The 13,071-nt window shown below is 41.5% G+C and overlaps 1 protein-coding gene across 1 annotated transcript in view; it reads left to right on the forward strand.

The window, feature by feature from the left end:
* LOC120909255 (fructose-bisphosphate aldolase B-like) overlaps nucleotides 1-7,681 on the forward strand; it is a 29,411-nt gene extending 21,730 nt beyond the window's left edge. The window contains exon 9 of the mRNA XM_040320985.1: nucleotides 6,494-7,681. Within this exon, the coding sequence (XP_040176919.1) occupies nucleotides 6,494-6,589 (96 nt within the window). The 3' untranslated portion in view covers nucleotides 6,590-7,681. The remainder of the gene's footprint in view (nucleotides 1-6,493) is intronic.
* Nucleotides 7,682-13,071: the final 5,390 nt, after the last annotated feature.

Genomic DNA, 13,071 nt, shown 5'->3' on the forward strand with positions numbered 1-13,071 from the left:
ATCCGATCCCCCATAGGGGTAAGGGGAGGAAAGACAGGGCGGTCACTGCACAGCTCAGCAGGGATTTGATGGAGGATCCCCGCTGAGCTTTTGCGGACACACGGAGCGGATCAATACTGATCCGCCTGTGTGAAAGGACCCTAAAGCTGGCCATAGATCCATGGCTGGTCCAGTTAGAAAGAAGCCAATCTAATGAGGGTCTCCTCTCAAAGGAGACTGTTGGTAAATTTTCGTTTGACCAGTGCATGCAGCCAATCTTCTACAGCGCTGATCGGTGTATTCTGACAGCAGAGAAGTCCCACTGTGAGAATACAATAGCGCAGCAGGGAGGATTCTACCATCTATATTGATTTTGAGGATGAAGGAATCCGTTCATTCCTTCCATCCATGTAGGGTTTACTCTAAAGTTCAGCCAAAAGACTATATAACCATAATAAAGTAGACCGACCCTCAGTTTTACAATAGAAGATATTTTTGACCATCTAATATGTAATGTGCTGTAGATACTCACTCCTTTTGGAGATTAAAACAGCGCCAGGCATGGACAGGCAAGTGACGTGACTGCTTTTTCTGGGACTACATTTCCCAGAGGTCATTGCTTGCCTTCATTCTTTAGGGCTGAGCTGGGTGGTGATGAGGGTGGTATTTAAAGTGTCACAAACCCCCCTTTTTTATTGGTATTAAAAAAAAAAAAAGGTATTGTCTCTACCTATCTGTAAAACCCTTCTATCACCCAAGTTGTGATTGTTAAGCTGGGTACACACAGTTCATTTTTTTTTTTTCGTTCACCATGTGGGCTGAACAGATTCCTGCATCCCGACAAGCGAGGTGGATGCAGGAATATCCCCACCCCTTGATGCTATTGTATTCATACACTGATCACACTAATAAGTTCTACGGCCGCTTGGTTGCAAGCAGCTGATCAAAGGAAGTTTTGTAGCAGGACCATTTGGCAGAAGAAGATATAATGATCCCCTTTTGTCCAACTGGGAGGGCTACGCACAAATTAGAAGGTGGCTGGTCCCTGCTGAACTGGCTGATCTTCCGTCTAAGTGTACCCAGCTTTAGTAAATACCTTGGCAGAAAAAAAAATTCTGGACAGCTGCATTCCAAACAAAAGTTGCCTTTATTAAATATAAAACGGCACTACAAGCCACAGCAAACTGGACAGCTGACGCGTTTCACACTATTCCTAGTGTTTAATCATAGCTGACCAGCACACGAAAACATTTCAAATAAATACCACTCTTGAATAACCATGTGACTGGAGTGAGTTTCATCTAATTAACAAATTGGTGGTGAAGTGAGTGATTTGAACCGCCTGTGAAAAGGTGACCAGTCAGGATGTGGAAAAGTGAAAATAAAATGTGTGGTGTTGAAATAAATGGATTCAAATAGTGCGTATACATGTATATGTAATATGTAATTACATATGTATACATGTCATGTATGCGTAATATGTATACATGTCATGACAGCTTATAAAGAAACACATGTCTCTATAACTGTCTCATATGTACCGTACCGCAAATTGATTTAATTTATTGAATCCACAGTTCGATGCAAAATGTGTAGTGATAAATAAAAAAAGATGAAATAATTATTGTGTATAACATTTGAGTGCCGACAATGAATGTATGAACATTGATCTTAAATGTATATGGACGCTATAGTATAATATATTGTGATATGATATAATTGATGGATGGAGTATGAAATTTGCATTCCTTTAATTTGCAAACAAAAAAGTGAATGGATAAATAAGTGAATGGATGATATGGTAGAAACCAAGAATAACAAAAGGTGATCTGAATTGATTAAAATTATGTCAAAACGTGTAATCATATTCTCTGTGCTTGGCTCTAGTGTACCCCCCATAGAAGGAGGAAAAGACATCCAACTATATAGTTTAATGATATATAACATGTTGGTATAACTTGGGTCTTAGTGTAATTGGGATGAATCATATGAACATGCCTAATGCCCTGTACACACGATCGGTTTATCCGATGAAAACAGGCCGATGGACTTTTTTCATCGGACAAACCAATTGAGTGTGGGCCCCATCGGTCTAAAAAAAAATAGAGCATGTTTTACATTTTTTCCTATGGAAAAAATAACGATCGTAAATTCCAATCGTCTGTGTGGAACTTCATCGGAGAAAAATCCACGCATGCTCAGAATCAAGTTGGCGCATGCTCGGAAGCATTGAACTTCATTTTTTTTCCGGCTCCTTGTAGTGTTTTACGTCACCGCGTTTTGGCACGGTCGGAATTTAGTCTGATAGTGTGTATGCAACTCTGATGAAAGTCAGCTTCATCGGATTTTATTCCATCAGAAATCTGATCGTGTGTACACGGCATAAGATTTGAGTAAAGAAAACGCAGGTAAGTATGTGTATCTAATATACCCTGCAGATGTGGTAACAGTTTAGTATCTATATAGATAGGAATTGTTCAGCTCGACCATCGCAACTAAGATGCATATTAAAAAATCATCTTAAAACGTAATGATTTTCAAATATCATTATTCACAAGACTTATAAAAATAACGTCAGATATAAAACCAAATGTGAAATGGTGATCGGACACAAAAAACATTGAACATAATACATAAACATGTACATTTTGCACTAATAGACTGATGTGAATAATGATATTTGAAAATTATTACGTTTTAAGATAATTTTCATAATTTTTTAATATGTATCTTAGTTGCGATGGTCGAGCTGATTAATACCCATCTATACTAAACTGTTGCCACATCTGCAGGGTATATTGGATACACATACTTGCCTAAATCTTGGGCATATTCATCTACTCATCATATTATCTTCCTATAGCGCGCAGCGGCGTATAGCGCGCACCCCCAACCTAGAAGGGAAATTTCAGGGAAAAAAGGAAATACTTACAGTTTGAATGCCCCTCGTTGGTGTCTTGCCCGGCGGCCTTGTCCGGTCCGGTGTCCGTCTGCGGCCTTGGTGGTGTCCTCCCCGCTTCTCCCGCGCTGTTTTTGAGCCGATCCTCGCTTCCCGCGCTGTGTTTGAACGCCGCCGCCGACATATACCGAGCGCAGTACACTCCGCCACGCTCGGCTCCTCTCGCATAAAGGCTAGGAGGCGTCACAGGGCGTGACCGCGAGAGCCGAGCCTGGCAGAGTGTACCCGAGTGTACTGCGCTCAGTATATGTCGGCGGCGGCGTTCAAACACAGCGCGGGTATCGGCGTATATCGCGCACCCACGATTTTCCCCTGATTTTAAGGGGGAAAAAGTGCGCGGTATACGCCGATAAATATGGTAGTTGGATGTCTTTTCATATGAGAATATGATTACATGTTTTGACATAATTTTAATCAATTCATATCACCTTTTGTTCTTGGTTTCTACCATATCATCCATTCACTTATTTATCCATTCACTTTTTCATTTACAAATTAAAGGGATGCGAATTTCATACTCCATCCATCAATTTTATCATATCACAATATATTATACTATAGCGTCCATATACATTTAAGATCAATGTTCATACATTCTTTGTCTCATCATTAAAGTTTTATTAAGGAATGAAAAACAGAGTACAGAATACAGCAAGGGTACATGAGTACCACACATTAACACATAATCAAAACGTATCAATACATACTCTGAAAGTAAACAACTTTTATGTCAAAAGAGAGCAGAGGGAAACATCACAACCTAAGATATTACCCAATACTAGCTACCGTGTTTCCCCGAAAATAAGCCAGGGTCTTATGATAATTTTGGCAATCAAAAACACAGTACAAGAAAAAGGAAAAAGGAAAAATTACCCCGGGGGGCTTTGTGTTGCAGCAAAAAATAATGATAATAGATGTTGTAGAAATATTACAAAGGTTTTATTAGTGTTTTATGCGTCTCATAAAGAACATGTATATTATACTAAAACACAAAAGGTAAATGAATGGTCACAATAAAAACATGTATACATGAATTGGCAGTATATAAGTTAAGGGCAAACCAGCAAGAGCATGGCATGGTCTTAATCATACAAACATGATGCACATAATACATAGTATAACCCCGACGCGTTTCGACCTTGTGGAGGGCGGTCATCCTTAGGGGGTGAAAAGGAGATGCTCTAAAACGAAAATATGTTGTATAGGTGAGGTTGTTAAAAAACAAAAACACTCTCAGCAAAGAGACATCAACCGTATTAACAATATTATAATCATATTATAATTATTTCACGTGCTGTCTTCTTGCCCCCTCTCCCTGCCTGCCTGCCTGGCAGGAATCCCCAGTGTGAAGTTTACACGGTTGTAAACTCCAAGAATCCTTTCTATTACAGTAGAATATCATGAAAAAGGTGTGCGTTTCTGTGTCACATACCTTCTTACAGCGCCACTCTGCGCTTCCATAGACGGTTGGAGCTCTCTCCCACGATCCAAGCATTGCAGAGGGAGGGGGGGCAGACATCCTCCACCGACAGGCAGGAAAATAAAACATCAGCTAAGCGCCCCTCGGCGCCTTCATAGCCCGCTGCGATCCAGCTTTGCAGAGGGAGGGGGGCCCGAGATCCCTGCTGACAAGCAGGAGAAGAAAACATCATCTGAGTGCCCCTCTGCGCTTCCATAGCCCGCCGCGAACCAGCATTGCAGAGAGAAGGGGGCGGAGATCCCCCCCGCTGACAAGCAGGAGAAGGAGATCAGCTGAGTGCTCCTCCGCACTTTCATAGCCTGCGGCGATCCGAGCATTGCAGAGGGAGGGAGGGCGAGATCCCCTGCTGACAGGAAGGGGAAGAGGAGAGATAGAGGAGTGTCACTGTATACCGAAGGTATTTGACTACAGATTAGATTACAGAAACACACACGCTTGGGCTTATTTTCGGGGTAGGGCTTATATTGCAGCCCTCCTTGAAAATTGGGGTAGGTCTTATTTTCGGGGTAGGTCTTACTTTCGGGGAAACACGGTAGGACTAGGGGAGAAAGGAAAAAGGGGAGAAAAAAATCTGTCTGCACTCAAATGTTATACACATAATAATTTCATATTTTTTTTATTCATCACTACACATTTTGCATCGCACTGGGGATTCATTAAATTAAATAAATTTGCGGTACGGTACATATATGAGACAGTTATAGAGACATGTGTTTCTTTATAAGCTGTCATGACATGTATACATATACACACGCACTATTTGAATCCATTTATTTCAACACCACACATTTTATTTTCACTTTTCCACATCCTGACTGGTCACCTTTTCACAGGAGGTTCAAATCACTCGCTTCACCACTAATTTGTTAATGAACTCACTATCCCTCCCTCCAGTCACATGGTTATTCAAGAGTGGTATTTGAAATGTTTTCATGTGCTAGTCAGCTATGGTTAAACACTAAGGCTTCTTTCACACTATGGATTGTATGTCTGTTTTATAATATCCGTTACTACTGTTATTACACCTATTAACGGACGTTTATTAACGGATTTAATAACGGATACATACGGATAAATATTTTACCATTCTTCCTTTATTCTTCCTTTATTGAAAACGGATAATGTTTATCCGTATATATCCGTATACATCCGTTATATCATTCCTTTCTAACGTCCGTTAATAAAAACCATTTCACCCTTTCTTGAAGTCCAGCTCCAGAAGTCTTTACTGAGCATGCTCAGTAAAATTAACGCCCGTTAACATAACGGACATTTACGGAGACATTTACTAACGTCCGTGCGCCATAGACTTCAATGTTAAAATATAACGGACGTTATCAATCCCATAGACTTTAATGATATGTTATAAAGGACGTATAACTTCCGTTTTTTAACATTATCTGACGGATTTTAATACGGATTATTAAAACGGATTTATTTTTTAGTGTGAAAAGGGCCTAAGAATAGTGTGAAACGTGTCAACTGTCCAGTTTGCTGTGGCTTGTAATGCTGTTGTATTTTCAATAATGGCAACTTTTGTTTGGAGTGTGGCTGTCCTGAAAGAAACTTTCTATTTCTGCCTTTCTATATGCATTGCCTGCACCTGTGGCTTCTGTGAGGTGGATCATTATCAAGACTTCCCCTGTTTAGAGCGGCTTCTTCTCTTTCTCCCTTCAGTAAATACCTGGTTGATCCTGCCATTTCAGTAGACATCACTGTTCAGAACGGCAATAAAAAAAAGTCGTTCCTAGTTATTCTCGTTTGCCACTTGGTGGCACACCCATTGTGACTGGACTCAAGATGACTGTGTATGAACCAAAACATTTTTTTTTTTGCCTGTAGCAACCTGTAAGCGTTTCCTTCTTGTGTTTTTATGATGATACAGGATAGTCTGATCAGTTCTAAAGGCCAGTAACAGATTATCATTCAACTTCTTCCACTGATAAAGCCATCAGTAAATAAAATAATAGACATAAGTATAAATAAATGGCGTGGAACCTGTTCTGGTCGTGCATAGGGTGATGGCCTTTAAAAGGTTTAATTAACTGTCTACTAATTGCCATTGTATATTGCAGATCAACGGTTTGGCATCCCTTGGGAAGTATGAACCATCTGGATCTTCAGACTCCGCCTCTTCCGAATCCCTCTTCCAGCCCAGCTACACATACTAAATGCTGCTCTCCACTGCCCCCTTGTGTTACATCTTTACATTCCTTCTGTGGTTACTTGAATGCCCCATTCCTAATACACTGAGCCTGTCATATCATTTTCTCCCAGGGCAACAATGCAGAAAGCAATATGCAATAACCCATACCAACCAATCGGATGACTACTTTCACTAGTGTGATTGCAACAGACAAAAGAGTTTGCTGTGGGTTGTTGTACTTTGCATGGCCTTAATAAGTAATTTTGCAGTAAAAGCACGGTTTTGGAAGAGACAACTGGAATTTTATTATCTGTAAGGAACATTGTCATTTTCCCCACATTATAGCTTGACTAACTATAACAGGACCAAAATCCATCACATTCATTGTGTTAATGCCTCACCCAGAACTAAGATACATTTTATGTACAGTATGAGCCCAGAAGCTTTAGAATTACACGTACCTATACCTCACAGTTCTTCCATTCCAGCATGGCAGAAATGTGGATTTCTGACCTCTCCTTATCTGTTCCTGAAATATCCTTTGATTGGTTAGTTTAAATCGGGTTAGAAATATCTGTTGTCATTTAGATGTTAGAGCTAACCGTTTTCACTGACTTGACTGTTAGTTAAAGCTGACCATAGATGGATCGAAATTCGGCTGGTTTAGGTTAGAGTTGCAGAAATTAAGAAAAATTTAATGAGGAAGGTCCGACAGAAGCCATGAATAGAATAGAGGTATATACAAAACACTGTAGGCCAAAGGGTAAAACAAGCAATTGTAGGCAAAGTGGTAATTCAGAAAATAGTTTTGTTTTTTTCAAATAAAATACTAAAAAAGGTAGAAAATGCACAAACTTGCATCAAACTGAATGAATAATTCAATATTTTACAAGTGACCATCCTTAAAAATGTAAAGCACCATTGACTTGTCTATTCCACAAAAGGTGCCAGAACAACCCCACAGAATTAAATATTAGTCAACAAACTTGTCCGAAAATTGCATTTTAGTTCTGGGTGGAGCTTCCCTATAATTTGTGAAATATTTTTGCAATGCTGCTAAATGATGTGTGACCAAAACACACCAGGAACACCATTCCAATAAAACCTTTTAAAATAACTTGTGTGTGTGCTTTTTACTTCTATAAAATGGAGCCAGTCTGTCGGCCCAGACTTGGAACACATGTAGTTCTAGGCTTAGAACAATACAGTCCCCAAGGGAGGCTCTAGCCAACTAATATTCTGCTGACATAGTAGGCGGCTTCCATGGCTGAACCTCTATAAAGAAAGCTGATCCTGTGAAGTAAAGTGCAGCTATTATGTCTAGAATACACTACTACACAGGAAAATGCAAGGAATGTCTAAATACCATGACAGCTCATGATTATCACTTCCAAGTATTACAATTATGATGTTGGTATGCAACACCGTCTACTGGTTAAATATGTATCTGCAGTTCCTTCATAGTTTTTATAACTATACAGTGAATGAACTTTGCATTTTTAAAGAGGACTTATGCCCCGTACACACGGTCGGAATTTCCAACGGGAAAACGTCCATTGGAAATTCTGACAGGAAAATTGAGAACCTGCTCTCAATCTATTTCTGTCGGGAATTCCCGACAGAAAAAGGCAGATGGAGCATACACACGGTCGGAATTCCCGACCAAAAGCTCCCATTTGACTTTTTCTGTTGGGAATTCTGACCGTGTTTACGGGACTTTAGTCCTGTAAGTGATGTAGACATCAGTGCCACAAAAAAACTTTTATCCAGAGAACAATAAAAAAATAACTCCAACCATAAATCTAAACACATGTTGAAATAGAAGTGATTTGTAACAAGGTTGTCATGTGATATATACCAAAGGATGGTAGCACTATTGAGAGTTGCAGATCTGCAATTTCTAGTGTTACCAACCCATCTCCATCCTGGACAATAGCTTGTACACCGATCAGTCATAACCTTATCACCACTTACAGGTTAAGGGAATAACATTGATTATCTCATTAGAATGGCATCTGAAAATCAGTGAGATATTTTAGGCAGCAAGTACACATTGGGGGGTTATTTACGAAAGGCAAATCCACTTTGCACTACAAGTGCACTTTCAAGTGCAGTCGCTGTAGATCTGAGGGGGACATCCAAGGAAAAAAAATAATAAAAAACATGACTGGATGATAAAATGAGCAGAGTTTCCCCTCATTTCAGATCTTCCCCTCAGATCTACAGCGACTGCACTTCCAAGTGCACTTGCAGTGCAAAGTGGATTTGCCTTTTGTAAATAACCCCCGTGGTGTCACCAAAGTTGATGTGTTGAATACAGAAAACTCCTACAATAGGCATGTGAGCATCAGAACTGGACCACAGAGCAATGGAAGAAGGTGGCCTAGTGCAAATGAATCCCGCTTTTTTACATTGTGGGTGACTGGGTGCATGTGTGTTGCTTACCTGGGGAAGAGATGGTGCCAGGATGCAGTATAAGAAGAAGGCAAGCTGGCAGAGACAGTGTGATGCTTTGGACAATGTTCTGCTGGGAAAACCTTGGTCCTGCCATTCATGTGGATTTTTCTTTGATACCTACCTAAACATTGTTGGTCACCAAGTACACCCCTTCATGGAAAGTATTCTTCGATGACAGTGGCCTCTTTCAGCAGGAAAAAGCACCCTTCCACACTGTAAAAATTGTTCAAGAATGGTTTGTGCAACATCAACAAATTTGAGGTATTGAATTGGCCTCCAAATTTTCCAGATCTCAATCCATCAAAGATCTGTGGAATGTGCAAGAAAAACAAGTCCAATCCATGGTGGCCCCACCTTGCAACTTACAGGATCTGCAGCTGATGGCTTGGTGCCAGATACCCCAGCATACCTTCAGAGGTCTAGTGGTATCCATGCCGCAGTGGGTCAGGGCTGTTTTGGCAGCATAAGGGGGACCTACTCAATATTAGGTGGGTGGTCATAAAGTTATGGCTAATCAGAATAAAGTCACTGCTGGACTGGGCAGGTCCTTTATGTGCTGTCTCCATACTTCCTGCAGACCCCATTGCCTAAGCATATGAAGAGGAAAGTACCGGTTGTACTTGATTGAGATACAGCTCTTAAACTCCAAAGCAGCCTGACTACTTTCAGTTCTTGAAATTCTTGTTGGTAGTTTTGCTAAACGTAATAAAAATACATTAATATGCAGACTCCAGCCAAAATGTTTGTTTGATTTTTGTCAAAAAGACAAATTCTTTATTAAAAGAAAGAAATTAACATATGAAGCTGCATACGGTGCCAAAACTGAGTAGCACGTAGCTGTACCCACATTCATCATGTGAAATTTTACAGTAATCAAATGGCAGACATCTCATACATCGGTCTACAAAACATGGTAATAGAAGGTGAAAAAGTCCCCCCCCCCCCCCATTTAAAGTAACTTGTAGTGTCTATAGCCCAGTGCCAGATCGAACAACTGGTTCATCATCGATGGCGTTGTCCAACCACCTATCCAAGTTTTTATGGTATTTGGTAGGGCCCCCTCTGTAGACATACACAACTTTTTTGTAAGGTAAGGTCATATTAACAGCAGCAACCCAGCTCTGAAAAGTTGATGGGGACTACCTCCCATAGACTTGCAATCAACAATCTAGCTGTGAAAAGCGTTTCATAGAGGAAAATATTGAGGTGTTTATCCTCTTCTGAGGTGGGAAGGATGCCCAGAATGCACTGTTTGGGGCAAAGGGTAAGTGGAGAGCCCATCATGAAGAAACGTGACCACCTGGGTTCAATAACATTCTATAACAGGGCAGGACCAAAATAAATGAAAAAAAATAGCATTGTCCTCACCGCACCTAGGGCAAACTGAGTTGTGATGTGGTCGGTACCTGGATAAACGAATGGGGGTCAAATAAGATTTACGCAATATATGCAAATAAGTGAGTCTACAGCCTCATACACACGATCGGACTTCCATCAGACTTTTCCGTGGATTTTTGTTCGAAGGGTGTTGGCCGTTAACTTGTTCTGCATACACACGGCAGGACTTTTTCAACCAACTTTCACCAAATCGTGTGGTTTTTCAGCTCTTTACCGCCACCCTTTGGACAACTTCTGCTATTGTTGTCTGATCTTTAGCATTGGTTCTGAGAATGCGTGTTTGGACTTTAGTCTGATGGATGACCGGATTAGCCGATGGATGATCGGATTAGCCTCCATCGGACATTTGTTGCCGGAAAGTTTTCACAGCCAACATTTGTCCGATGAAAAAGCAAAAACATTTGTACGATAGAGCGTACACACGGTCGGATCGTCCGATCAAACAGGTCCGTCGGACATTTGTTGTCAAAAAGTCAGATCGTGTGTATGGGCCTTATCAGAGTTTTGGAGAGACTAGCTTACAGGAATCCAAAACCTGGTCCCAATTGTCATTCTCCAGTTCACCAACATCCTTCATCCACAGCCAAAATATTTTATTTTGTTTCGGATAAAGCAAGAAAGCGTTGAAGCTTCTGCTGGGTTCCTATTGCTGTCCATGTCCCTACTGGGGAATTTCCATTAATTCTGTGTCAGCAAGATAGGGAGTGATGGGAACCCCCCCCCCCCCCCCCCAAGGAAGCCAAAGGTCCTCTTTCACTGCTTAAGATGAGCACACTGGTACACCTTAATGCCCTCATTCATGTGGTTAATGGCAACAAAGTCCCTGGCTTTGAGCGGTGCTCCAAATATTGAGGTCAAATACTGTGTCCACATAGGTAAGTTTTTCATTAAATAATAAATGTGTAATCTCCACCCCTAGAGATAATATTTGATCATCTGAGGTGTGTTTGTCCTTAATGTGATATGAAGAAAGCCAAAATATAGTCTTAGGCCTTGTACACACGGGCAAACATGTCGGCTGAAAACGGTCCGCCGTACCGTTTTCAGCGGACATGCCCGCCCGGAGATTTCTGTATGATGGCTGTACACACCATCATACAGAAATGAGAGACAATCTGCGCAGACAGACAGCACGGTGACGTGTTCGCACCGTCGTGCGCGACGCTGAAAGGTCAATGCTTCCACGCATGCGTCGAAGTCATTCGACGCATGCGAGGGATGGCAGCCACTCGGACATGTACGGTAAGTCTGTACAGACGACCGAACATGTCCGACAGACAGGATTCCAGCGGGCATGTTTCTAAGCAAGTTTAGAAACATTTGTCCGCTCGAAAACGGTCTGGCGGGCAAATGTACGCTGGAATCCTGTCCGATCGGCCGTACACGCGACCGAACATGTCTGCTGAAACTGGTCCGCGGACCAGTTTCAGCAGACATGTTCGGTCGTGTGTACGGGGCCTAAGAGGTGAATACCAAGGTTGTTACACAATACCTAATGCTGGGAAATTTCATAGTTGCATAGTTACATAGTAGGTGAGGTGAGAAAAAAGACACAAGTCCAACCTGTGTGTGTGATTATATGTCATTGTATATTCCTGTATGTTGTGGTCGTTCATTTGCTTATCTAATAGTTTTTCGAAACCATCGATGCTCCCCGCTGAAACCGCCGTGAGTGGAAAAGAATTCCACATCCTTGCCACTCTTACAGATCTCCTTTATAGAGAAGGGAAGAATACCTGTAGCATTTCAGGTAAGTAAAAAAAAAGTGAGGGGAAATAGATGTTAAAATGTAATTATAAATATACGTATACATATGTATATGTATATTATACATATGTGCAAGAGATTAAATTTTTTTTTTTTTTTTTTTTCTTAACTTACATAAAGGAAAAAAAAGGTTAGAAAGAGAAAAGGGGGAGGTAGAACCAAAAATCACTGAGATGTTTTTCCACTCAGATTAGAACACAGTAGTTAACCCTTTCCTGTCCTTTCTTTAGCTGCTTCCTCTGCTAGGCCGCTTAACATGAGCCATTCGCCGCCCATACAAGATCCTACTCTACACTTAAGGTAAGGTCCTACGTCCAGGTAAGTTTACACATGTTAAAAAAAAAAAAAAAGGAATGCACTGCAGCTGGTACTCTTATGTATTTCAGCCCTGTACGCCAGAAGATGTCTAAGAAGACATCAAGGCGAGATGAAGACTCTGACTTTAGTCCCAGCAGAGACAGGTCTTCCAGGCATGGAGACCATGGGAGTGTCAGGAAGTCATCGGCCAAAAAACGCCATCACTCACGCTCCCCGAGACCTAGATCTCCAAAATGTCAGGCCTGTGGGGCCACTCCACTTCCACACAAACTGATCTGTTGAGATTGCCTAAGGGACTATGCAGCAGACAGAGAGTCCGAAGGCCTGCAAGTGGCGGACCTACTTAAGAAAGCAATAAAGGATTCCTTCACGGAATTGGTAGCCACAATGCCACCGCAACAACCGGCATTTCCTCCTCAGGAGCAACCAGGCTGAGGAGGCCATTCCCGGGCCGTCCACAAGTGGAATTTCTTGCCTGACGCCTGCTTCTTCCTCTAAGCATCAGGAGGAGAATGCCATCTCAGGGAACGCCTCTGATGACCTAGATGCCTCTGGCTTTGCTTTTGC

This window comes from Rana temporaria, chromosome 8 (genome assembly GCF_905171775.1).
Source record: "Rana temporaria chromosome 8, aRanTem1.1, whole genome shotgun sequence".
Taxonomy (NCBI): domain Eukaryota; kingdom Metazoa; phylum Chordata; class Amphibia; order Anura; family Ranidae; genus Rana; species Rana temporaria.